General features: G+C 37.3%; 1 protein-coding gene across 1 annotated transcript; it reads right to left on the reverse strand.

Annotated features, from left to right (window-relative positions):
- Positions 1 to 122: 122 nt before the first annotated feature.
- Positions 123 to 26,469, reverse strand: FNBP1L (formin binding protein 1-like; the record flags this gene model as incomplete). The annotated part of the gene is made up of 14 exons (XM_008937449.1): positions 123 to 597; positions 1,647 to 1,805; positions 2,191 to 2,339; positions 2,822 to 2,916; positions 3,357 to 3,489; positions 4,132 to 4,241; positions 12,078 to 12,281; positions 13,073 to 13,219; positions 14,399 to 14,527; positions 14,996 to 15,100; positions 16,677 to 16,739; positions 17,143 to 17,290; positions 18,793 to 18,846; positions 26,354 to 26,469. Coding segments are annotated over 14 exons (1,620 nt in total), but the record flags the coding sequence as incomplete, so codon positions are not given.
- Between the last annotated feature and the right edge of the window lie 1,510 nt (positions 26,470 to 27,979).

A 27,979-nucleotide genomic window follows, 5' to 3' on the forward strand; every position in this document is an offset into this window, starting at 1 on the left:
CTGGAATGTAATGGTGGTTGCAGTGGTATAGTTATAGCAGCATACATGGATACTGGGATGAAACTCTAGTGCTGAAGATATTCAAAGAAAATGATTTGTTACAAATAAGACAAGCGACGATGACAAGTGTTATGCAGACATGCCCGACAGGCCCGTGGCATGCAGGAGGAGGTTAACAGCGAGCATGGAGGTGGCACAGGCAGACTGGTAACGGACACAGCTACATGACTGCCAATTAAAATGAGTCGGAAAAGAGCGTAACTGAGATAACCAAAACACAGCACAAGTTAAAATATAGTTTGTGCGTCTGGGACAACCTAGGACAACAAAAATAAAGCACTTGTAGGAGCAGTGGCCTTTTTACTCTGGTAATGGAACTCTATTTTCCTGCACAAATTGAAGAATTTGTAATACATCCTTACCTATGTATGGAGATGCTAAGATGTTAGTGACTAAATGTACGTCTGCATGCACTCATGCAACTAGCTTTTCCCCTTGGGTCTCCCAGTCTAGTCCCCACCCCCTCCCACCCCCCAGCAGCTGCATGTAACCTCCTTCAAGATCTCGCCCATTTTCTCAGAAACCCGCTTCAGGAACCTGCAGTCCAAGAGGAAAAAGAAAAGAACAAAGTTACTGAAGGCCTTCAGAAGACAGAGGAGCGTGCTCAGTTCTAACAGGCCATCTCAGTGGCTATACATTAGCCTTGTACTTAAATCCACAAATTCTCATTAGAAATACAAGCCACAGCTTTTAGATGAGCACAGTCAAGTAGTGCAATGCAGTTTCCGAATCCTCAGCGATTTAACCGTGAGAATTACTGTACACCGAAGACCTCGATTTCAAACTAAACATGATGCAATTCAGAGACATAGCTTAGTTTACAGGCACAGATTAAGAAAGTAAAATCATTCCCTTTTTGGGAGCAGAAAGAGGTTTTAATGAGACATCAAGAATTACATGTGGTCTCTTTTTTCCAAGGTATCTAGAATTAAAACAACAAAGTTGTGTCCAGTACCTAACTTTCTATATCACAAGTACTGAAAAGGAAAGAGAGAAGTATGTTGTGGACTTTCTGTCCTTAGTCATGTTTTTTCCTGAGTATTTCTGTTGAGCTTTCAGAATCAGAAAATATTTTCCTGTTTAAGAAATGAATGCTGCCAAGTATTTGCTAAGGAAGGAAATTAATAATGTTCAGTAACAGAGTTCAGTTAGTTATTACAGGAAAATAAACCCTGTTTTAAGCATATAGTTTAAGTCTTAAAAGTGGGAACAATGTATCTTGGAGACCTCTAAGCAATTTTTCAGTTCTCTATAAAAACAAGGCATTCTACAGAACAAGCAGCAATCCTGGTCTTATTTTCAGTTTAATAGCTGAATTGGATCTAGTAAAGCAGGAACACTAGCTCAGTTAAAGCAGAAGACATCGGTCAAAATTAGAGACCCGTGTTAAGAAGCATAATGTAATGTGGTCATCTCTGAACAAAACTACAGCAAACTCACATTGCAAACAACAGAGCGTTGCTGGCTTCCGACACTCGAATGCATTCCATGAACCTGTGTAACTTATTTTTTTCCCCCACTGTTTTCCCTGGGGAACGTACAACTGTGAAAGCTGCCAGTTTACTGTTAGATATAGGTTACTGCACCTTTGCTGTTTTTCTCTAGCGTTACATCTATATACGATGTTGGCACATAGCCTTCCTCTCCGTTATGTCTTCGAGCTCTTGTCCACCCATCTCCTTTGTCCTCCTCAATAATGTACAAAATTTCCCCTTCTTTCATTGCTAGAGTGCCTTCATTATGACCTGGGAAAAACAAAAGGTAAAGTCTCAATGTTCAGCCAGAATTTCAAGGCATCTTTTTCCCAGGGCATAGCTTCCAGCTTATATATAAACAGGAATCACCAACAGTCTGTGCAAGAGACCATATGGTCAAGCAGGCGAACAGACAAAAACCCTATTCCAATTTGTAAAGCTGAGTATTTGCCAACAGCCATGCTGACATTTACCTTAAAACAGCACAGAAATGCTGCTCATGAATTAAAGTGACTTATAAAAAGTTTCCACTGAGTTTACAAGCAACTGGTTGCTCATACAGTTAATTTACTTTAAATGATTTTATCTGCCTTCTCTATAAAAAATAATCTGTGCCTTACAGTGAAGGAACCACAGTGCACGTTGTTAACCTTACCATCAAACGGATATATTGCCTTGCAATGTCCTATAGCTGGCAATGGATCATCATCTTCAAACTCATCATCAAACTCATTTGGATGTGCATGTTGCTGCGGCGGGCCTCGAACCTCCTGATTTGCATCATCTGTGTAACTCCCTTCAGGGCTACAATGCAAGGATTGGGGCGTGAGGAACTTGAAGTTCTTAACTGTAAAACTTAGAACAGAAGTGCACCACAGGAAGGGCAGGCTGTGGCCATCGCCCTGGGAATGCACGTCAGTGTTTGTATTTACTGCTGGAGAGTGTTTTCTGAAAATACAGAGCTAGCAAGGCTTGGACTGAACTCTGCTACAAAAACAAACAAATTTGACATACCTGTCTCCACACATGGAAAACTGACGAGCCTTAAGCAATGGAGTAAGATAGCTTTAAAAGGCACTGCTATTTAAATGAGTGTTTCAATTAGACTATTTTTTATGTTACCATAACAAAATCAAGTGACAGATAAGAATCTAGAATTCAGAATGAGTAAGATTTTCCATTAGAAGGACATAAACTTTCAGAGGATAAGTAACCTACTGCTAACTATCAAAGAGCAGTACTGATTCCAGCACAAGACAGAAAAGCAGTAGAGATAGAATAGTGACCTCTCTCTGCCCTGTGTTACAAGGTGGTTGATATCACTGCTGTGCCGCCTGTCGCTTCTGGCTGCTACTTTACCTTCAACTTCAGAGAGCCATGCCTTGGGGAAAAGAGACAAATATTGGTGTCAAAGAAAACTGGATTCTAAACCAGCAAATACCATTCAACAAGTGCTCTTAACTGCAGATGAGTACAGAGCCACATAGAGACTGCATTCATGTGTAATTACTTCACACGAAGAGTGAACCTATTCCTCATGCTTAGCTTATACTCTGTACTAGTCTTAAGGAAAAAAAGTGATCTTTGATCACATACATAGGAATTTCAGAGTAAGTGGTTAACAAGAAATTCTTCTGATCAGTTAACATCTTTATTAATGCACATCCTTATTCTAGCTAGATACTCGAAAATATCGCACTCCACTAAAAATTGTATCAGGAGCACTTCCTTAAATCATGTCATTTTTCTGGGTGCTGTATTTATAACCCATAAGGCAAAGCACTCATTTACGTTTTCCAAGGAACTGTTTTACAGCCTAACCTCATTTTTATGTATTTCCATCCGAAGACGGTCCATGTTGCTCATAGTCTCAGTTAATTTTGGTTGCAAACTGCCTGGATCACCCATCTGGGGATTTTTTTCATAAACATCTTTCATCTTGATGAGGGCATCTCTAAAAACATATAAAACCCAACAATAATTATAACAATGACACATCAGTACTGATTCATGAAAGCTAAAATAACGCCTATGTGTGTGAGATCCTGGCCCATTATTAGATACTAAGCACAGACATAAGGAACTGCTGCTCCCCCACACCACACCTAAATCCTTTTCCCATTCTGTCACCTTAGCACTTTGCCTTCCTTTCTCATGTCACACAGCAGCACACAAGGACTCCAACTCTCAACTCTTCTTCTAGCCAGTCTCGATACTGTTCCCTGTATTTTTGTCACCTAAGTTTCTCAATTTTACAAAATCTTCTCAATATTAACATTCTTTTCTTAACGCACCAAGTTGCAGCTCCCTCGCTCAACAGACCTACACATTTTTATACACACATATTTTTTTTCAAGGCATGCTTTTAGATCCAATGTTTCCTATGCAACGTTAGGATCAAAATGTGTATTACAGTAAAGCAGAAGGACGCAACACCAACAGAACCTACATACAATAAACCACAAACTAAAACATGCTTTGTAATAGCCCAGAGTAATGTAGTCTCTCCTAGCTTCTGAGCACTGATGGCTTAGGCAGAGGGCTTCAAAAGAAACAGAGGAGAGAAGCACGACAAAACTTAAAGAAATGCATTCACTTTTGGTCTGTTTCCTTCTGTAGTTCCCTGTTAAGTTCATCGATTCTCTGTTGCAGCTTCTTGCGCCTCTGTTCTGGAGGGAGATGGCTGAAGTCTTCTAATGCAGGGCCCTGCAAGCAGAGGTAGTGTTAAACAAGTAACACGCCCACAGCTGGAGAGCTGAGCTGACAGAGCCACACACGACAGTGCCACTGGAAGCAGGATGGCCCTTCTGAACCACTCTACTCGACACACAGCTCTATAAAAACACCACAACAGAATCAATGCACGTTCTTGCTGCCAGATTGTAGTCATTCACCCAAGGTTCTTTCTGCCTTCTGCAGCAGCTGGCTCACGGATGTAATTCAAAATCTGTAGACTTTATTTTTCTGAAAAGCTGAGCCACGTGCCTCTTACTGCATCCACTGCACTTAAAGCACATTTAGAAGGGACAGAATTACTACAAAGTCATTTCAGTCAAACAAAAATCTAAGATGAATCTATAATAACAATATGTATATAACTGATTCTTTCTCTGGAGCGTGTGTGTGTTCTATGGTGATCTGGATGCAATGAAAAGAAAAATACTGGATTTTCCTTCTTCACGCCAAAGCACTATTTTAGTTTCCTTCTGGAAATTCAGCATGTTTTGCTAGACAGCGTTAAAACGTACGAAGTTCTGATTCATTTTTACCTTGAGTAAAACTAGTTCCTAGAGCACAGAAAAAGCCTTTATAACATCAAAATTTTGGCTTCCAAGTTTCTTAATCTGAATCAAAATTTGCTCAAATATGACAAGTCACTGTTTTCACTCTGAGAGAAAAAAAAAAACGTTTCAGGGAGGGAAAAAAAAAAATCACTTACTTTCCCAACTTTTTTTAACTTGAGACCTAGTGTTGAGCCCAAACTTGAAAAAGTTTGACTGCAAACTTGGGTCAAGATTACGAACAGGATGGAAGGACTTGGGTATGAAAAGCACAGGAAGAGATTTTAACCTGTCTTGTGAGTTTGTTGTGAAAACTCTTCCCCCTTAGGGTGACAGACACAGACAGGGTTAAGAAAGAAATACAGTACATGTCTTAGTAACAAAAAGTTAAGAGACATTATTTGTGTCCCAGTTGCCTAAGAAAGGTGTTTTAGCACAAGAAAACCACCTGCCATTACAGTAACATCATAAGTGGAGGCACACTGAACAGGGCAGCATTTCTGTGCTCAAGAAGAAACTTGTCTTCTGAGATTTTGACACAAGCAGCCTTAGGGTCAGGTGCCAAGCTTCTAACACCTCCCTCTTAAGATCTTCCTGCCCCTCAGCTTGGCTCTTTTGCACCTGTAAAATCATAATCTCACTGCTTTTTAAGAAGGGAATACAAGACACCATAAAAGGAGGGAAATCTCGATAACATGTGTTCAAAATAAAGCAAATGTCTTTCTGGAGGGAAAAAAAAAAGAAAAAAATCTCCTCTCAAGTGCTTCTACACACTATGAAGAAACAAAAAGACAATCACATCCTCTGTATCATTCTTCCTTATGGGTCAGTTAAAACCAGAGTATCCTACAGCAAGAATCAGAACAACAGAGCTATTTTTGTGAATTTTTACTGATTTACTCTGCAAAACAACAGTGATTAAGGTGTTGTTTTCATTTAATATAACAGCTCTCTAATATTCCTAAGCATAAAGGATGATCTCCCCTGCAATTTTTTGTTAAATTTCATGCTACTCTTAACACTTTTCCTGACAAAGAGAAATCACCAAATATTTCCATTGTGACCAACTTGTAAACACTTGTCAACCCCAAAATTCCAAAATCATAGCTTTAATTGTGGCCAGATCACAAGTCTTAAATATCTTACATTAAGCATGGATGATTAAGAAGACTGTGCATATGAGTGGAAAGTCTGAAGATGTGTTTCAGCACCTGACTCAAAGCAGTTATGATATGGCAACACTTTCAGGAGATTACTTTCATGCTATCTTAGCAGAAGTACAGCAGACGGGCTTACCATCTTCACCGACCACTGCACAGATCATTTGAAAACAGAAAGAAACGGGAAATTATTTGCATGCAATGACCAGTTCAGAAATGATTAATGCCTAAACATCTATCTATAAAATATTACTTAAGTATTGAAATTTCAATTCATTAAAAGTACATTTTACTATGAGCACAGGAAAAGCCAAATACCATACTCAGAAACACACTTCTGCCTGAAGAATTATGGATTAAAAAAATTACTAGGTGATAATGGGTAGTTAAACTTAGAAAATTCTAACAGAGAACTCCATTAAACTAGTTTTCAGCATTACTGTTTGGAATAATATGCTAAAGAGCTTCTATTGTAGGAAAAGAAACAAACACACAGCCAACACTGCACAAAATAGCAGAATTTGATGATGATGAAGGACTGGTCAGCCATATGCAAATCATTTGTTAATTACTGCTAACAATCCACTACCATCACTTCTACAAACCTCATGTTTACAATGTTTTATTATCACAGCAGAACTGCAATAAACACAAGATCTTTTTCAAGTTTAGAAATTAGTAATTTTACTTTCTGAAAACAGTATTTGGGTCATTGCTGCTACCCTGGAAATGTTTTAGTCCAGATAAAAAGAAAGCCATTTAAAGAGTAAAGACTTTAGAGGAAGCAAATGAAACATGGGATGCCAGGTGTCATATCTTCATTCACAGTATTTTGAAGATCTACCATGCTTTCAATGACCTTGGATAACCCTTTCCAGAGAAGGGCCAAGCAACTTAGAAGATAAAGATTGCCACCATCAGCAATTGTTAAGGCTGTTGTTTGGGGCACACACATGAAATTGGAGTTTCTAGCCTGAGGAAATTAAGGTGCCTTCACAAAAGATACTTTTGTAGAAACCTCATTAAAGTCCAAATACTTAAAAATGCTCTAGAAAACTTCTTGTTCCCTTTAGAAAGTGTCTACCAAGAAAACACAAGTAACATTTACGTATCACTGTTGACAAACTGTCGTGGAATCACAGATTACCAGGTTGGAAGGGACCTCAAGGATCACCTGGTCCAACCTTTCTTGGCAAAAGCATGGTCTAAACAGGATGGCCCAGCACCCTGTCCAGCTGAATTTTAAAAGTGCCCAACATTAGGAAACCCCACACTTCCCCGAGAGATTATTTCAGTGCCTCATTGTGAAAAATATTCCTCTTGTATCCAATTGTAATCTCCCCAGGGGTAGCCTGTACCCATTATCCTTTGGCTCTTCCATGTCACTCCCTGTAATAAAGGGAGTCTCTATCTTCTCTGTGGCCACCCTTTAAATACTGGAACACATCAAGTGGCACTGAGCAAAGACCTCTCAGAAGCACTAACGCTAAGTAGCAATGCTTAAGGTTTCAAAGGATAATAAGCAACAAGTAATAGCAGTACCAATAAAGCAAGTTACACTTGCTTACACTGAGAAGACTTTTTTTCAGTAACTTATGCCAGAGCTCCTGTTTGCTGCGCCCGCTGCACGTGGCAGCAGGAAAAGCTAACGCAGCCTGGTTTGCGATCCCCAGTGCCTTGAGTCAAAGCCTGTACGGGGCACATTGAGCAACCAGCAGGCTTACTGCCTGGCAAGTGCCAGCTCACGGACAGGTCTTGGTAGAAGCAGGAGCTTATGTAACACCATGTGGTAGGTCTGCACGTCGATACCACTTGGACATCATTTTCCAGGGACAAAATTGGAAAACAGCATCATGTACGAGAAACTACGAAGCACCGAATCAAGATACATTATGAGTGATCAATGAGATTTAAAAAAAAAAATCTATTGGAATTACAGTATACATGTAAGCTGAAAAGGCACTCAGTACGCGATCACGTGGTATCTGTTAAAATGCTTGGAAGGAATTTCAAAATGTGTAAAAATTATATGTTCGTCCTAAAGACTTACAGAGAATAACTATTTAATATTGTGGGATATTTGAGTTAATCAAGATTTGTAGGACACTTGCCAATTTTATGGAATACTATTCTGTATTAAATTCATTCACTTTTATATGAACAATGAATTGTAAGAATAAAAACATCAGATAAAAATATGGTTTAATTTTCCATTAGCACTATAGTTCTTAGGAGATGATCTTTTGCTTCAATAAGAGGTTCTAGAACTACTGATATCAGAAGTTGCTGATTTGTAAGCCATGAGTCAATCAATACATTTAGTGATCAACAAAAAGGTGTGACCAAGACCTGTGCCATTTCAACAACTATCTAATACAGCTAACTCCCCACTGAGGACCACAGAAGGAACACTAGCTTCATGACCAGAACGAAGTATGATTTCAGTGACTCAGAAGGGGAAAGGAGAAACTGTCCTCCCTAAGTACTTAGGTGGTCTAAAAACGTAGTGGTGGCAGAAACAGTATTTACAAGATACCTAGGGGCCTAAAACAGATGCCACAATGTGACTTAAAGAAAATAAATTTTAAGTGTAACTCACTATATTTCAGAATGACAGCAAGGGAGCCTCTAAAATATAACTTTACTGCAATGTAACATTGTTGCACTTCGACCTCCACAGAGACAGCAAGTCAATACCAATACCAATCAATTTCAAATACCAGAAAATTATTAATGGTATATACAAATGCCCCCAATTATCTCATTATTTGGATCAATAAATATTGTAAAATGTACATAAACTGGGCAGCCTGTGCTTCACTGACATTAACAGGAAAGTGCCAGTACATTTATCACTAGTACTTTAAATGTTACTAGGAAATCAGTTAACATTTTCCTTCTATTGTCTTCCAAACAAATTCTATTTGCAGAATATGCCACTATAAATTAGTAAATGAATTGATAAATCTCAGAAGGTAGCATTTGGCAATAATTTTCCAATAATTTTACCCAAAAGAGCCGTGGACATAAAAGAACAATGTATTAATCAGAAAATGCATTAAAATTGTGACGTTTCAAAAATCAGTACTTCAAAATCTGCAATCACCATGTGCTAACAGCATTTGATGTCTAAAAAAATTCTCCCTTCTCAATTCAGTGTCATAATCAACTACTGTTATTTAAATTAAAAGTCAGCAAATAAGATATCTGATCTGTCAGATCTTTTTGTGGTGACTATATACACCCAATGATAAATTACTGCAAAAATATGTTACATGATGGTAGGAAAACATTTGTGAATGTGAAACAACAATGAAGAAAGGTATCAAACACATGCTGAGCACCCTCTTTATAACACCTTTCTTTTAGGTACAAGTATTTAGAATCCAATAAGGAATATTTCTATTTTATTTTACTTTTAACCTGTTGGTAACTTCTGCACAATATGAAAGTATCCTAAAACTGACCATATAGCTGAAGTGTTACTTTTAACAAAGTAAGCCTTATAATGAGGGTGAAGAGCATCAGAAAAGCCACATCACAAACACACTGTTCATAGCCCATCATGCATTTCAACTTGTTATCAAACTTACCCCTCTTTTGAGGCTTCTGAAAGAAGGAATTCTGGGCTTCCCTGTTTTTATGTCACTCATGCAATAATGCACTGGTTCAATGGAGAATATGGGATACTGGGACCCATTAGGAGTACTGGATGTGTATAAACTAGTAGGGGTTAGGGGTGGGGATTGTGGCTAATGTGGAAATAAAGAAAGCAATAAATAAGCCAAATGTTCACAGTGATGAAAATTCTGTCTTATAAAATTTCCATCCAACACAGAAACAGCTTGTAACGTTCCAGACACATTTACGCTATAACTGTATTAGTCTTAAAAGGTTTCTGTCACGAATTGAGCTTCAGAGTTACAGGTTGGTGCAGAGAATGAAGGAATATTCAAAAAAAGCTTTAGACTCAACACTTCTGCAAGATCCTGAAGTTGCCGGTCTCTGCTCTTAAAATGGGGTGCTCTGCTTTTCCCAGCTTTAGCTACAGCCATTCTGGAAGCTTGCACATTTCTGCTGGCTGTTTCTTCCTACGTTTTGGCGTACCCTACCCAGTAAGCTAACTCGGGAAGATGAGGGACGCCTTTGGAGAGTGACTGTAACAAGTGCACTCAGTGTCTATCTCTGCAGTCAAGCTGGACTGGCACAAGGGCCGCGTGGCATTCTTAATCACCATCATCACAAGAATTTCCTCCACTCTCTTCCTCCCCTTCTTTCAAACTGCTTCTCTCATTTTTTGTCTCTCACACCTCTGCTGCTTTTTCTCAGTTCGAGTTTTCTGTACTGTTTCTTGTGCTGCACAACTTGTTCCCTTTCCAAAAGACTTCTATGTCTTTGACAACGTGAAGAATAGGTAAATGTATATCTGGAAGTCAAGACTTTTCATTTCAGCTAAATGAAGGTTCAAATGCCACCATGAATACTCCAGCTACAAAAAGTCAGCGTATTTTTATATTAGCTAATTTAGGAATGTATTTTAAAACCTGTAAATAGTAGTTGGGATTAAATGCATGTCTCCTGAGAAGTATTTTGCTCCAAACTGCTGTTATTTTAGAGCACCTCTCCATCCTCCCTAAGACAGGTTAAAAAAAAAAAAGAACGTAATCATCCATTTCCTCCAGGTTCTGAAGGAAGAGATGCGTGGTGTATGCACATACATGTATGTACCTCTGTGATTCCGTACAGAAAACAGTCATGCTGACTCTCTGAACGCTACATACAAAGTAAACAAACTGGGGAGAAGAAAGAGTAGGGAAAGTCCTGTCAGCCTCCTTCAGCTGCCATCATAGTATGGAATTTCTTCTGACTACAGTAAATGCCAAGGTCCAGGTTGAAAACCAGTGCAGATCTTGATATCTTCCCCCTCCAAAATTTTCAGAAAGATGTCCTGTGGTCAAACTGGTAATCATGATCTAATTTCAGAACAGGCTGAATCTCACTCACCTCTGCAGCCAAATGCAATAAATACTCTAATGCATTAGTGCATTTAAACGGTTATAAATAATTATACTGCTTGAAAAGTAAACAATCAGTTTTCACTTTAATACATAGCTGCAGTTACATAACCCACTGAAGAGCAAATAAAGAATCAGCTCTATCTTTTCCTTCTGTAAAGATCTGCTTTCTTGGAATACTATCAAATGGAAAATAAATCCTACCACTAACAAGGTCTAAATCAGACACAGACTTGGAGCATCAAAATAAATTCATAGAAATTTGTGGGAATCATGAGAACGATTCACCAATATGCTCCAATACTAAATAAAGACCAAGCATAAAATTTCAGTATGTATATGTTTAAGTATTTGTTTATGTAGCCAATGCATGTATTGATAATATTTTTCTATTGATCCATGATGGTATGTGGCACAGGAAGCGTTTACTGAAACTCATCTAATAATACACGAAAGGAGTAATTTCTCTGCTTTCCATGCTTCCTTGAGTGTGGGAATGTTTTTACCTCTTTCACAGTAGTATTTCTTCTGGGACATTTACCTGTTGGAGCTTCAACAGTATGCTTTATCAGTGAGGTATTATAAATTCTAAATGTTTTCAGACAAACCTCAGAAGTTTTCAAAACTAGCAGAAGGTCTAATAAAAATATAATGCCCCTATATATAAACATCTACAAAATGTGACATTTAGAAGAGGGTTTCTTTTTGTAGTATAAGAGAGAGATCTGAAGTCTGCCCGATTCCAAAGTATACTCTCCCCTCCCTTTATTTTAACCTTCACAGTTAACACCTTTTCTATGCAACTGCAGAAAGTCTGAATGGAAACTTAAGAAATGGTACAGAAATGGGAAGCTACTTTTATCAAATAACTGTTAAGAACATTCTCAGACACTAATCTTCCCCCGGTGAGAACTTGATTTCTAATACGATAAATATGCAAACCTGCTCAAACCTTCAGATCTCCTTACACATATTTTAAAAGACAGTGGCAGGCAAGGGGAAGATTATTTTAAAATAAATTGCTGCTTCCACGCACTCTAGATTTTCACATTTTAATTTTCTGAATAGCAATTTCTCGATTGTTACCTTTGGCTTCTTTCCAAAGAGCCACAGCTTTCCTTTAGCCTTGCCCACTGTAGTTTTTGAATCAATTCTCATTCCTTCCTGCTTTGGTGTACTGATGGTTCCATCAGAGATAGTTCTGTAAATATTCTGACTGTAATCTTCAAAGGGAAAATCTCCAGGAGGTTCAAAACCGGATTTGAAGCAGTCTATCACTAGTTGAGAGTCCTAAACATAGGACATGAAGGAGTTTAAAAAGCAAAACAAGCAAACCCATCAAGAACTGGAGAGAGAAAAACACGGAGACATAAATCTTCCCTTTAACTGCAGAGATGGGAAAGCAATAGAGAGCCCCAAATGCATGCTTTTGGACAGATCAAGTTAAGGTAACATGACTTCTTTTGCCTCAGCAGTATTACCATGACTGTGAATCAAATCATACCCTGCTATGGAGAATCCAGCAAATACTCCTCAAGGATTATCAACAAATTTAAAACAGGACATACTTTACGGCCAACTACTACTCCTCATTCTAATCCTTTAAAATTAGCACTGAGATGAAGACAACTCTAAACGAGATGTATTAAGATCTAATAGGGAAGAACTTGTATTAGAAGGAATCAGAAAGAAGTGCCAATAGCTGCAATCAAACAGGACACAGAATGATACTTTCTTAACTGAACACCCTTTATACGATTTAATGCCACTGGAGAAAATACTAAATGCACTGGCATTCTGGGATGTTCCAGGATAACCAAAATAATGTGTCCAAAAATCACACACAATGAGAAAGTGTCAAAGATCTTCAGATCACAAGAAAGCAATAAAACAGGAAGAGAAGAGACAATGAAAGTGGAAGTGACCACTCAGGCTGAAACTAAAGTCATAACACTTTTCAGGCAGAATAATATTTGATAACAGAAAGAAACATACAGGGTAAGTCGGTCTTTCTCCTTTCCACAGCTTCTGTATCAGTTAATTGCTCATGCACATTTAAAAAGTCGCTCGATTCTACTTACTCTATGCTCATCAACGGATTTTGCTGCGAGGATCATCCCTTCTAAACATTTAGAGATAATCGGAATAACCTTGCGCTCAGAGTCAGCAAAGCCTTTGTAACATTCACTGAGTTTGATAGTTCTTCTTTCATCCATTTCTTGAAGTTGCTGCAAGCACAGAGCAAGATAAAACAAAGCTTTTATTTGCAGATTTTTTCCCCTGATCCTGATGTATGCAGTTAATGTGGTCATCAGTGTGTAGTACAAAATTTCTGTGCTTTCTCAGTATTTTTATTTGCTTAAAAAAACCCAGAACTTAAGTTAAAAAGTCCTCTCATACAGCGACTTAAGATGCCCAGAACAGTGATTACAAGAAGTGGATACACTTTTATTTTTAAAAATTATGTAAAGGACTGGACTTTATTTTCCTTATTCTTTTTTAAAGCATGTGTACAGTGTCTACAGTCACCTGTTTAAAGTATTTCTTTAATGGAAAAAGAAAACTACAATAAAGGAATTCTACTAATTTCTACATCTCCTCACTCTCTCCTAGTTCCGAATAATTTTCTCTCTGGTAATAAATCTCTCTCTTTTACTTTTATTCTTCTACTTTCCAATAAATACCAATGTTCAGAAAAATTGGGAAAAAAATAGAAATATTAAAATTATATGCTGTTTAGACATGCTCTCTGATTTGAAATACAAACCATTTCCTTCAGAAGTGTGCAAGAAAACAAAGAAAATAATACCATTATGTAAGATTTGTCATAAAAATCTACTGCAACACAACAAAACCAACACATTAAACAGAAATACCATTAAGATAATAGCCCTGGACCTTTCACCTCATTGAAGGGGAAAGGAGGGAACCTAAAGGTAACAAAAAGTAGCAGTAAATCTATCAATAGGTTATCAAAAATGGGATAAAAAGTTGCATCTTTCCTATATCTAACAAAGGTAGATGTTTCAAGCAGTATCCAATTTCGTCTCTCTGAAACAAAACCACGTCACTATGTTAAATGCCTCTCCCAAGGCTTTACCATAGAATGTTTCCAAATACTTGCAAAGAAAGAATAAAAATGTAGTCCCAAGACAAAGCAGGACTAGGCTTTTCTGCTCTTAATGGAGATTTCAAAAAACATAAATAATATCTTACAATAATAATAATAACGCATTCTAACCCTAGAGAAATGAAGGGAATAAACCAAAACTCTGGTCCAAGCTACAACGAAAGATGATCGAGCTGTTTCTCCTGGGATTTGACTGCAGTTCCTCCACAAGCGTGCTACTGCCAGATCCACTTCTCCCTTAGAAGATCAGTCGTACTTCCTCTGTTAATTACTTTACCTTATAAATCTGAGGAATGACAATGTAGTAATGCTTGTGCTGTTCCCCATTAAAATTCTGTAGTTGTGCAGCATATTCATTTTTGTTTTCATCAGCCATGTGCGTGCGCAGGTTTAACTGTTGCTTAGCCTAGTAGGAAAGCACAATCAGTTCAAACATGTCTCACGCTTTTCAGGGACAGGCAGCATCATTTTATTCTACCAGCTACGCAAAAACACTAATCACAAGTCATGAAAACTGACATCTTTATAGCTGAATTAAAAAGAATGAGAGCAATCATCATTTTAGCTCCCTTAGCCACATCACTTAAATGCACATCCTAAAAAACAGAGAAGTGACTGCACATGTATAGGACAAGTTACCAGACGGCTGCAAGCCTGCCTGTTTAAGGAAGCCAGTCATCATCTCAACAGCATCGTCTGGAAACTAAGGAAGCACGTTCCCTCTCTGTAACTTTCAGTTTGCACATAATAAGCAAGCGTATTTTATACACAATTTATACACTTAAAGAATTATATTCCAGCAGAGCAAATAAACATGCAAATAAAATATTTTTTGTAACAAAGAGAGGAAGGGAAGGAATGGTCCTGCTCTTACCTTCTCAACGTCAGCTTTTGTGGCATTAGTGTCGTTGTCCAGTCTTTCGTAGCTTTGCTGTGCCTTCTCTGCCTCTCTGCATTCTCTCTCAAATTTCTTTTTGCTCTACAAAAGTCACAACTTACTGCTTCAATGGCCACTATCCCCTTTTGTTTTTCTACAGCAATTTTCAATTCAAAATATCAACGCTTCCACTTAAATATCTTAAATTTACCAAGCACCTTCAAATAAATACACTGTTCTCCCAGCAACCAAGCCTCAACATTTTAATTTTTTTCTATTTAGAACGTATTTCCCAGAAGTACCAGTGAAGCAACAACTGAAATTTTGCTATAAAATATCAGATAATCAAAATACAAACCAACCTATTACAAAGATCCACAGTTAACTGTAAACAGACGAATCCACTTTCTAGCCTGACTTCAATAACCTAAATAAAAGTTAGAGGGGCAGAAAACTTAAACCTGCACATGTATTATTTTCAAGTTCCCTTCTTCAGTAATCAATTTTAACTGAATAAATTCAACTAAATTAATCAGAAGCATTTATCTGCATTAGAAGATCTTTGCATATCTGTTCTTTATCACAGTACTCATATCAACTGGCACACCTGTAAGCAGCACAGACAGCAGGATTCAGTCTACTTGATATTCAGTATAGCTGGCTGTTGTCAAGACAACTGCTGTAGGAAAACCTTGCATCTCAACAAGTTAGTGTCTCTAGAGACAAGCTGGCAATGGAGATTGTGTGAGCCCTGCTCTTCTACCTCAGTGCAAAGTCGGGCAACCGAGGTTAATGTGGCCCTTAAACACTATGTGCACTTAGAAGACTAATTTTGCACTCAAATAAATACAGTGCACACAACACAACTGATTGTTAGAGGTGAACTATGGGACTTATCTTGGTGAAGGGTGATACTACCTAAAACTACCATACCTGCTTCTACTCTGATCCTGTGGACCACAAATTAAACTCTCTGACATGACACCAAAGCAAGACATTGCTCATCTGGGTCCACAAACAACAGAACAGAAATTCAGCTCTCTGGTATTGCTGCACAAGAACCTGGACCAAAGGTGTAATAAATTTCTAAGACGCAAAACCATCAGAATGTCAGTGTGCATCTTGAACATAGGTGCTGGAATTTTACCTTTTTTCAGCTTTAAAAGCATGTCTATCAAGAAAACGGAGCTTATAATCCATTATAGATACATTCACTTCCTGCATTTCTCTGCTAGAAAGTAATTCTACCTCCTGAGAGTATAAGTCTATAGTGGTAATCTTGAACAGAGCTCACGTGACAAGCTCTCAAACTCAAGTCAACTGCAGTTAACTTAAAATTTCATCTTTCTACAAACAAATTGTCATTATTAATTACTCTCTGAGCAAAAATTAGCCTGTGGAGATTCCTTCAGGCTAGATTAAAGCCAAAGCTTCACTCAAACATACACAGAGAAGCTGTTTACAAGAGATTTTTTTTTTAAAGAGGGAACTACAAATACATTTTGGATACTACTAAATCTTATTTGGATGTGCAGTAATACAGCTGAACATTAAGGTCTAAGCAAGACAGATGACAATAGCCTTCTACTGTCACTGGAATGATCAGTTCCAATTACAGACTGTATATTATTAATGGGAAGAAAACCAAACCAAAACCACCGGCAAAATACAAACTCACATTATCCATTTGTTTCCAGCACATATCCAGGTACTGCTGAGCCTTTCGCCCTTCCTGAAGATGCTAAAAACACCACAAATAAATTTAATTTACATATCTTTTTAGTACTATTACCATTAGTTAGCCCCTGCACTGGCTGACACACTATGTTGTGCAGCACCTCCCAAAAGCTACCAGTACTCTTTGGAAGATATTACTAATCACATAAGAACAGTAGCACAGATGAAAATTACACTGACAAAAACATTAGTAGTAAGCACTTTCTCCAAGACCTTCATTTTTATGTTTAATAACTGGAGCAAACCTGTGCATAAAAATACAAAATAACTTTAAATACATGCTTTATAAATGTATTACAAGAGCAACTTATTGCAAAGGTCATTAAATTGGGTAAACAAATATATCGACTCCTCCAAAGACATATCCATTTTAATATCCTATTATCAAATCAAAGCACAGAAATTACCATTTTTCTCTCAGTTTTTAGATCATGAGAATATCTCATCAATTCTCCATACACTCTGTGTCCCATTTCTTCTGCAACCACTTCTCGTTGTCCTGCATAGTCATTCAACTCATTAAGGATGTTAAAAAAGGCAATACACGAAGTAAACCTGACAGAAAGCACACACGGACAAACATGCATATATAAAAAGTGAGACAGTTTTTAAAACAGGCTCCTTTTAGTAACATCTGTACTCCTGATTATTTTTTTTTTAAATACATAATTTACAATAAACCTTATCTTAATGCTTATCGAATTATAGTAGAAATGCAAGTTGGGAAAGCCTCTGTTAAGCCTAGCATGTACCATATGTTGCAATGTCTCTTCAAATACATTTTATAAGAATATGTATTTTTGTGGGTGGAAAAGAAAGAAGAAGAATACTACCTGGAAAGCCCTGTAGTATAGTGGTATCTCCTAAGCTGCCAACTGAGAGGCCTGAGCTTGGGAACGGATACATACGTCCCTAGGCTTGGAGGCTGAACTTGTTGCAGAGATGATGTGCTTGGTAGTCTTGAGGGTGGAACATGCCAATCATACCACTCCTACGCATCCCGATGGATGATCTACAGAACAAGTTTGCTGTCAGCTCTGAAGACAGCTGCCTGTTTGCCTGCCCACCTCTTGGCTGGAAGTAAGGTGCCACTATGGCTGGCACTACAAAGGGGGGAAGAGGAGGGGCAAAGGGTAGAAAGTGTGTGTGGAAGGGAAGAAAGAAAAAAAAAAACAGGCACCACATTAAAATATACAACTTTCTCTCTTGTAACTGTGGAATACCACCACCTCCATAGGCTTGGCTCTGGGGAATTCAAATGCCACCCTAGCACTAGAAATCCCATTGCCTGTGGTCCAGGATGTTTAAACAGTCCAAGAGCTAGAGGAAATCCTAATGTGAATTCTCAGGCACTCTGCACAGCATGTGCTCTGGCTGCAACCTGAAACTTGTCCACTTTCTTTCCTTCATAAGAGTTTTCCCTAAAGAAAAAAAGTATTGTGTTTTTCTAAATAAATTTTAAAATGGCTATGGACATGGACAGCAAAAGAAGCACCTCTCTGATAAAGAATCATTAAGTTATTTAGCATAAATTGCTCCCCTGCAGTTATAAATTTATTTATTCTGTCTAGGGAGTCAAAGCATGTCAGCAGTTTAAGACCTCTTCTTGCCAAAAACATGACAATTCTGTGTACACTCAAGCCTCAGTATACTAATGGATAGCTAGACTTGCATTGCCATACAAGTGTGTTGGAAAACTAATAAACTAAGCAAAAAACCACAGCCTAAGACACATAATTGCTTTTCTGTTAAAAAATAATACTTGACTGTGCATAGTGTACTAAACTCCTGCTTTCAAACTTTCATCTAGCTAAAGATTAAGTTGGAATGGAGCAAGTACATACAACCTACCATGCTTATTAATTTAAAATACTAGCAGAACTAAACTCAGGTTTTGTGCAGAATTATAGTGAAAGTGTAAGAAGCCAAGCACAATTCTTTAGCTGTCTTAGCCAATTAAATACTTTACCCTGAAAAAAACAAAATCAAAATTCATAAAAGGACAGTGTACTGTAGTCCTTTTTCTTATATATAGAACTTGAAATGCACATTTTTACCTGGGTTCCTCATCTTTGGGTGAACGTTTAGGACAGTACTTCTTAACCAGATTTCTATTAAGGAAGAAAGAAAAAAAGATGCTATTTTAGAGTCTCTTTTGAGAAGAAAAGACATACACACAGAAAACTGCATGAACAAATTTTTTTTTCCAAGAATTTCAGGGAACAAATCTACTCCCTCTGTCATCTTATAAGGCTCCTTTAAATAACAAGGCAAAAAAATCTATGACATTTTAAGTCACTTTGACTTAGAACAATATACATGTTTTAAAACCTCTACTACACAGCAACTAGACATAAAATAGTGAGTTCTGTATTTAGCATCCTTTTCACACATGCAAAAGAAGCTAGTAGACAAGAAAAACCCAAATGTATGATCACCATGTGACACACAGCACACACTGCATGCCATATCCATGAGCACAGAACTCCATGCCTGAATTGACTCATGTCAATTTTTAACCACATCTCCAAATCTTCACTAAGGATACCTCCAGAAAAGAAGAGGCAACATCGCTTTTCAGTGAAGGTGTTCCATATTGCTCTACCACCAGTGTTGTGAATACCAAGTTTTTAGAAACGAAAAAACGCTTTCTAAAAGCTGATCCGTGGGTGCAGCACTTCACACACTATCACAGTCCAATTTCCAAAAGCACTGATGTTTGCTTCCCATACAATGCAGAAGTAGCACCTTAAGAAACATACAAACCACCTCATCTACTCTACCCTAGAGCATAAATAACAGAAGCAGATGCTGCTTACACAAACTATTACAAAATATTTGCAGTTACATATATTGCTACAAATATCCCCAATCCTGTGATGAACATGAAATGAAGCCACACCATTCTACAGACAAGTGGGATTAAAGAAGAGAATGTCCAGTGATTTTTCCAACTTATCTTCCTGTGTGTTAACCTTTGCTTTAAACTTCTTAGTAGACACTTTTTCCCAGCACAGCATTTTCACTTGACTTAACAAACTGTTCTTTTGACAGCAAGTAGGACTTTTAAAATTCTTGAAATTCAAAAGGATACATGTTGTCAGTCTTGAAAAAAAATCTGTAATTTCCTTCTCATTTTTAGTCGATGGGTGTTCACACCTTCATTTGGTTGCATTTTTTATAGTAACAATTTTTAAAATTGTCATGTTTTTCCACAAAACAGGAAAACTGAAAATGTAACTCTACTACAGTTGTTTTCCTTCCCCTGTGAATACAGCAAATAAAGAATTCTTTTTTGTACAAAAGAAAAACAGGCAAGACACAGGATTTTTATCAAATCCTTACCCTCAGATCTTTGTGCTTTGAGGTCAAAAGTCAAACATCTTAGATGCTGTATATTTTTGAAGTAGCGAACAGTATTTAAAGAGAGATCTACTACTCAAATTAAATACACCACGATTTAAATACCAATGTCCATCCTTACAAGAAGTCTCACATTTTCCAAGCATTAGAAAGACTTCATCAAAATCTTGCTAGTAATGTTTTAAACTGTGCACCAGACTGCCTGTTGTGTTATCTTTCATTTAAACTATCAAAGTAATATTTGAATTAACATCTCAGCAGAAAATAATGCATGTCAATTATTTACTTTACAGCCCACAAGTTGAAATAACATAATGCTGGCAATTTTTTTTCCATACATCTCTAAATAATCGTACCATCCATTTAAGAACAAAAAGAACCAAGCAACAAAAGAAGTGTGCACAACCATATCATTCTGTTCAAAAGACAGAGTGTTTGCCTTGAGCTTGTCCAGGAAGGCTTCTCAAATTATGTTCTTGAGGTGGACCTGGATTATGTCAAGAATGCTTCTGTTTTTTAACTGTTATGAAATAGACTTCATTCAAACTTTTGTAATGTGTAAATGGGTGACACCCAAAACAGTTTCCCCAAAAGCAGCAAAGCAGCAAACTACATAAGCAACCTACAACCCCAACACTACAGAAAAAAGGAGAGGAGGAATAAGAATATTGCATGCATCTTTTGTCTCTGGTTCCCACTGTCTGTCACTTTGGTTGTCACAAACTATGAACTACCTTACCATTATAGCAACAGTGCTAATCCTGCTTTCCTCTACAATAACCTCGTGCAATTTCGCAAATCAATTTATTTGGAAATCACATTATCTCTACACTACAAAGGTACAAGTAGTGATGCCATGTTCAGTCAGGAAGTATATACCAAAATATGAGCAAGGAGTTGATGTTGAAATAGCAAGCTTAGACCCTTCGTCTCTCTCCATACCCTCAGAGACTACAAACAGAAGGAATAAACATGGTAAGACAGGTAAATTATTTTACATCAAAGAAACAAAACAAACAGACTTTTTAAAAAGTACCTACAAATTTTATAAGAACTTTCTTAATGAAGTTAAGGCAAGAATCTCCTCATTATCACCAGAATCCACTACCTGTTGTAGCATTCTACTTGGCAGGGATTAAATGCAGACATTTTGATGGGAAAATGCATAAACCCAAGAAAACAAAACAAAACAAAACCCCACCACAAAAAAAAAAACCAAAACCACAAGGAATAGTCTTCTTCACTAAGTAACTTTCCTATGTTTCATTTCCCCTACATTTCTACATTAACAAACAGGCAATTCCTAAAATTCACCTTATTATTACTCAGAAGGTGAGATGCGTAAAAAGCATACAATGCTGTAGCTAAGCAACCATGCACAAGCCTTTTCAAGAGAAGATTTTTCAGAGGTGTTAAAAATGAGAAAAGAAACAACTTACTAAAAACGTACAGTTTGAAGTGGAAGGAGAGAAGGGTCACAAATATTATTTACTAGCATGCCAATTTCTCTTATGGCTTCACTTTTAAATGCAACAGTTTAAAACTTCAAGGAAGACAAAAATATTATATAAAACTTTCTCTTAATAAAAGTCAGTTTTATTAGTCAATCCTGTCTACCTTGAGATCACAGGAATATACAGTTTTGAGACACTATGGGATCAGGATTTAAGGTTAAATAACAAGAAACAGTAATCCCAATCAATAAAATGAAATGAAAGCAAAGGCAGAATTTAGAGTTCAAAGAAAAAGTCAGTGTTCATGTAAACAAGGAAGCATAAATGGGTTTTCCAAGAACTGAACACCATCATTTAGAAATAACAGTGAAATTAGACTGAAATCTTTGAAAAAACAGAGGTTGACAAGTAGCCAGTATGAGTGTGAATCTGAAGAGTGAAGCATTATTTCAAAGAGCAGCAGACACTTTAATGGGGCATAGCATTCTTTAACATTTTCATCTAAATGTGTGCCTAATCATTAGCACCCATATATTTAGGATCTGGACTAGTTTAGAAGAAAACTGCAGAAGTAACTGCAGACCATCAGGACTCAAATAAATCTCCAAGATAAACTGCTCCAAACTTCCCTAGAAAAGCATAGATAGGTGACAGTAATCATCTCAGGAAATACAATTCAGACTTACACCTCACTCGATCCTAGAGCCATCAGGAACCAGATTTCATACAAGACTATCAAATCCAACTGTGCTGCTCCTGTAATTTTACCAACCTCTCTTCAGTATAAATGCGTCTCAGGTCAACACAAGCGAAATTACATAAAGTCGTGAAAATACATGAAGTAATACCTTCAATAAGGATCTCATGGCTTCAGTGATTGTATAACACTATTACAGACTGGCTGAAAACAATGAAAATGAACTGTATTTAGTAACATCAGAAAAAGTTTTAACTGAAGAGATGAATCTTAAATTTAACACAGAATCTGAGTTTACAAAACCGAATATCCTTGGAACCATTAAGAAATCGTATGTTTTGGCTTGTAGAAACTATAAAAAAACCTGTCACATTTGTATTTGGATAATAACAGCATAAATTCTTAGCCCCTATCAAAGGAAAAGAGATTTGAGAAATGAACACATATGGTGACATGTGTCCACAGCTTCACATTTGAGCTTACACCCATTTAAAATAATGTTTCCAAGAGTCTGCATATAAAATTGTGGTAACTACGTCTCAATTTGACCAGACATATGCATATATTAATACTGTACTTAGAAAAAGAAGCAAACAAAAAACCACCGCTTTGGTATGCAGAAGGAACATGAAAAATACATCTGCTCCGATTAACTACACAGCTCCAGAGATCACAAAGCACAATTTTAAAGCAAAACACTTCCACAGTTCAAGAACAATCATTGCTATTTTCTTTAAACTGACAATACAGAAGCTGACCAAATTCAGAAATCTTACTCTGCATTGGGAGCTGATTCATCTTTAATTGCAGGTATAACTTGTACTGCTGCCTAACATCACAGAAGTGGAACTCCTCTGTCTTTTCAAGTGTCCTAATGCTTCAGACAGAACAAAAAGGGAGGCAACCTCCAGAACTATTTTGTCTGTGATGATGTGGAAATAAAAAACCCCAGACCTTCACCTCACCCCTTTTAAGCAACAATGCTGATGAAGAACAGAATCTGAGAATTCAATAACAAAATTCAGCCAAGAGCCCAGTAATTTGGCACATATTAAATCTATTTTTTCCCAATCATAAAATAAGAGCAAATTACATGGTCATATAAGCAGAATGAAATCTGTTAATCTACAATGTATATTGCAATGTGTTTGTCATGATTCACATTCCTGCAACTCAGCAACAGCCTTCAAAATCCTTTGTGTACTGCAATATGTCAGTTGAGACCTAGGCTACAAAAACCTTAATATTTTCCTTTAACTTAGCTCAAAAAATTGAATTTATAGGGTTGGGTTTTTTTTTCACAACAAAGTATAGTCACACAAAGACAAGAAAAGCTCTCTAGAATGTTTTCTTCCTCTGGAGACAGTTGAGGATTCCTCAATGGTTTCAATTTTCCTTATGCTTTTTCTCAGTGTCAAGAATCATCTATCACAGAAGAATAGCAAGGAATGACTTGCAAACTGAACCCAGTATTTGGACAGGATTCTCACACGTTATAATTTCTGGAATTACTCAGCAACCACAAACTGCAATAACTGCACACAGTAAAAGCGTAGTGAGCTCACTCGAAGAGTTCCTCATATGCTGTACATGCATCACTTTTCATCTCCTAGAAGATTCAAACTGGTGATGCACCTGGGAAAGTCTCATCACTATGTTGTGACAGTATTAAAAAAAACATTTCTCAAAATGCAAGGGTATACACAAAGTGAATATGAATTTCTGCCAGGACACAGATTCTAATTTGTGAAAACTGTTATGAAAAATTCATTCAAGTTTTCATCCTTGGGTTTAAGTGTCTATGAGAATAATATCCATTAACAATCTCAAAAGAACGCTCATGGATCGCACTGAAACCAGAAAAAAAACCACCTCCATACATCACTAGCGTTATCTTCCTCATTAAACTTGTTTTTTTGTCTCACATCCAGGTACCAGGAGAGCTGTAAAACTCCCAAGATGTGACCGCTCCCTGTACTGGTCATACCTCTACTAAACAAGGTTATAATAAATCTTGGTTATAGAGTTCATTACAAAGAAATTCTCAACACTCTATTTTTGAGATTGCATTTCATTATGAAAGGAAAAAATGGTGATAAACTAGACATTTCCATCAGAGATATCAGTATCTATGTCACAGGCCATATGCTGCCAGCATTAAAATTGGCTGGAACCACAATCAATCCCCAAGATCTTCTCTCCAGAGCTTCTCAGAAGCAAGCTGCAGGATGACGAAGTTTTCTAGAGGTGAAAATTTTGCTAGATCTCAGTGTCCCCTGTGACCTCATGACTTTTACACTGTTAAAAACAGTGAGTGCCCAAACGAGCAACGATGGCTGAAATCAAGTTGTTAATATATGACAGTTCACTACTATCAATTCTGCCCCAAGGAATACAAAGGCAAGAATATCAAAGAGTAACTTCATTAACTGGTCCACTGGCAGAAAATCAGTCACCCTCTCATGTGTGTGCTGTCCAGAGCCTTGTTGGCAGCAGGCAGAAAGTGCATGCATGCACTGTACAACATGTGTGCAGCAAGACCTGTGCTTCCCAAAACTGTCATACTTACTGCACATGGACAGTCAGTCCAGTCATCTGACAGAGGAAGTGCTTGACATAACTTTCGTTTTTGAAACACTATTTGAGAAAAACCAGTAGTTTTAACCAAAAGAACCAAATGCTGAACAGGGAAGATTTCCTATTTTTTAGTCAAATCCTGAAGTAATAATGTGGTATTTCATCTTGCTAGCTGTGGAGTGAACCTTTAAACATAATTAAGCAAAATGGGATTTCTTCATAGTATTTAAGGAAAAGATCTGGCTAGATCTGTGCAAATAAAACACATTTCTGTTTTTGAATAGACAACTGAAACAAATCAAAACTGGGCTGTGAACTGGTGCTGTGCATGCTTCAAAATTTCCTTTACCTCCTGAAGCTCTTCTACGCCAGCTTTGGAAAAGTGGTGTGTATTTCCTTCCTTTTAAGAAAGGAATTCCATCAGCAAAGTAATGGGATATTATGTTAGGTGAATATAGACAACTGGATCAAAAGAAACTGGTAAAGAAATCAAAAAGGAAATGACCAGCGTAGACACAGAACATCCATACCCTCAGTATCCAGAACCTTATTACTGCATTTGTTAATGAAGGATTCCTCAATTCTGTATCTGGTGGCAATCTAGTTTGCCAATGAGGATAGAATGGAAAGCACCACAAGAGAGAAGCTGCTATCAGTTTCAGTCTAATAAGGGCTAGGCAGCAGCTTCAGATGAATCCCCAAAGGAATTCAAGACAGCAAGATAATAGAGAAGGCCAAGTTCACCAGAGTGTCTTCTTTTAAATCTTGTTCCTCCAGCACTGTGTGCACCTTTTGGTAAATACCAATACTACTGTATTCCGAAGGATGTACTTCTCTGCCTTTAATTGCTGCTAGTCTTCTTGTACAATCCCTGAGGGGGAATTCTTATTGGAGCTAAAAGATGTTTCACTTGGCACCAATAGAAAGTCAACTGGTGAGGTAAGACAGAGGGTGGCTGGGTTACAGTCTCGCCCAATGGGACAAGACCAGCTACAGAAAGGGCATGCTTTAAGGACAGGAAGATCTGCTGCTTTCTCAAGTTCTACTCAGTGATTTCAATCAGATTTCTTAACACAATGTAGTTTAGCTCTTGCCAGTTCAACATGAGAAATTAATTAGTAGCAGAGGCTTGAAGCTGGTTGAATACCCACAATCAACAATGTAGATATGGAGAATACACTTCGCAGCAAACATCCTTATAGTCAGTGGAAAAATATTACTGTGCTTTGGTTTTGTTTCAAATCTCAAAATGTAAGTGTTAAGGCTTTTTAGTTCAAAGATTTGAAGAGGGGGTGGGAAGGGAGGAAGGGGAAAAGGAGACAAAACAAGCAAACAAGTGCACACCCAAAAGATAATTTTCTGGTTTGGACTAGTAAAGGAAAAAAACTGTCCTGCAAAGAAGCAGTGATCTAATTCACTCTGCAAATGAAAAATGGTCATTAATCATGATGTTACTTACTTGTGCATCATCTGATACAGTGATTTTAAGTAATTGTTAAGATTCTTTCCAAAAGAAAAAACCCTTACCTCAGTTGTTTTGCATAGTTTTGCTCAATTTCTATCCTTTCTTTTACAAATTTTGCGTATTTCTCCAAGAAGTCAATTCCCCACTGTGTATGCTTGTCCAAGTTATCAAACTGATCCTTTAAAAACAAAAGGAAACAAAAATACTCAAGAATTAGTTGAACATCACAGCCGCACCAGACATGACATATAACTTATGAGTTGTGCTGTGAGGAAATGCTTGCTACTTGGATAGAAGTTATTCAAGTTATCCATCAGTCATGTGTATGCAGGTGTCTAACATACACACCCCAGCCACACACTAGAACAGTAAACTGTACACACAGTCACAGATCTACCTCTTTCTGTAGAAGACAAATACTTGCATTTTCAGTTGTAAGCAGTCTTTGGTCACTTGCACAATGCAAATGTGTCTTTTTTTTCCCCCTAAATATCCTTTAATTCGTAAGTGGATCTTCTCCACCAAGATAATGAAGATACAACTAAAGACCAGTACTAAGTAAAAGACTGTTCGACAGAAGATATGTGTTTGGCAGTTTTAAAACACAAAAAGTTGTAATTTCATTGGACACAAAAAGTTACTTCCACTCTTACAATTATCCACTGAAAGAAAAATAATATAAACTATAGCTGCATGACTGAGTTGGGTGTAGTCTGCATATAAAAAGAGTTTATTAAAGCAAATCTATATACACAGTTCACAATCAGCTCTAGCAAGAGATTCCAAAGAAAGCAAACCTGTCTTTAGCCATTAAGAAAGTTGCAGCAAAGGCAGAAAACTGAGAAACAGCCAAAAGTAAACCACACTTCAAAAAAAAAAGGTATTCTTAATAAATTAAATCACATTCAAAACTAATCCTTCATTGTATTCTGTACTGACCAACACTTGGAGGATACACCAAGTAGGACAAGTTGAAAATTCAAGAAACAAGAAGAAATATGGGGGTTTGGAACAAGGCAGGAATGAATAAAGGTAAAAAATACAGCCTAACCAGTGGAAAAATTAAGGATTTTCAACTTGGACAGCACTAGAAGTAAATTTTTCTTAACAGTTACTTAATAATCCAAAAAGACAAACAACTACAACATCAGAGTTTGTGTCCTGTATATGTGGAATCCAAATACACTTCACAGTCAATTTAAAAATAAAATACAGAAAAAGAAAAAAGCTAAAGAAAGCATTTAAAGACAAAGTTTATTTAACACAAGAAAACCTGTGAGGAGTTTTCATCAGAAGCTCTGTCTTGCAGATTCAGTAACTTGCCTGAACCAAATTAATCATATCAACCTTTAGTACTAGCAATTTAAGTTTGACTTCAACATACAGTAGGGTGATCGGAAAGTTAAATCAAAATATGTCATAAAATGCTTCAGGGCTTAAAACTCAACGACAACGTATTCACTAAAAGATATACCAAGACAACACAGCTATATACAACCAGTAAGAACAATAAAAGACCGTAACAGGATGAAGGCTGCTCCCAAATCTTGCCTTGCAGCTCTCGGTATCGTACACTAGTGCCTTGAACACTTCAGTCCAATGGCACACGGGTACTGCCAACCCAAAGCACCCATCCTGCTTCACTACCGGCCATGTGCTCGTGCCTCTGCATTACTCCTCCTGCCAAA

This window comes from Merops nubicus, unplaced genomic scaffold (genome assembly GCF_000691845.1).
Source record: "Merops nubicus isolate BGI_N331 unplaced genomic scaffold, ASM69184v1 scaffold11393, whole genome shotgun sequence".
Lineage (NCBI taxonomy): Eukaryota > Metazoa > Chordata > Aves > Coraciiformes > Meropidae > Merops > Merops nubicus.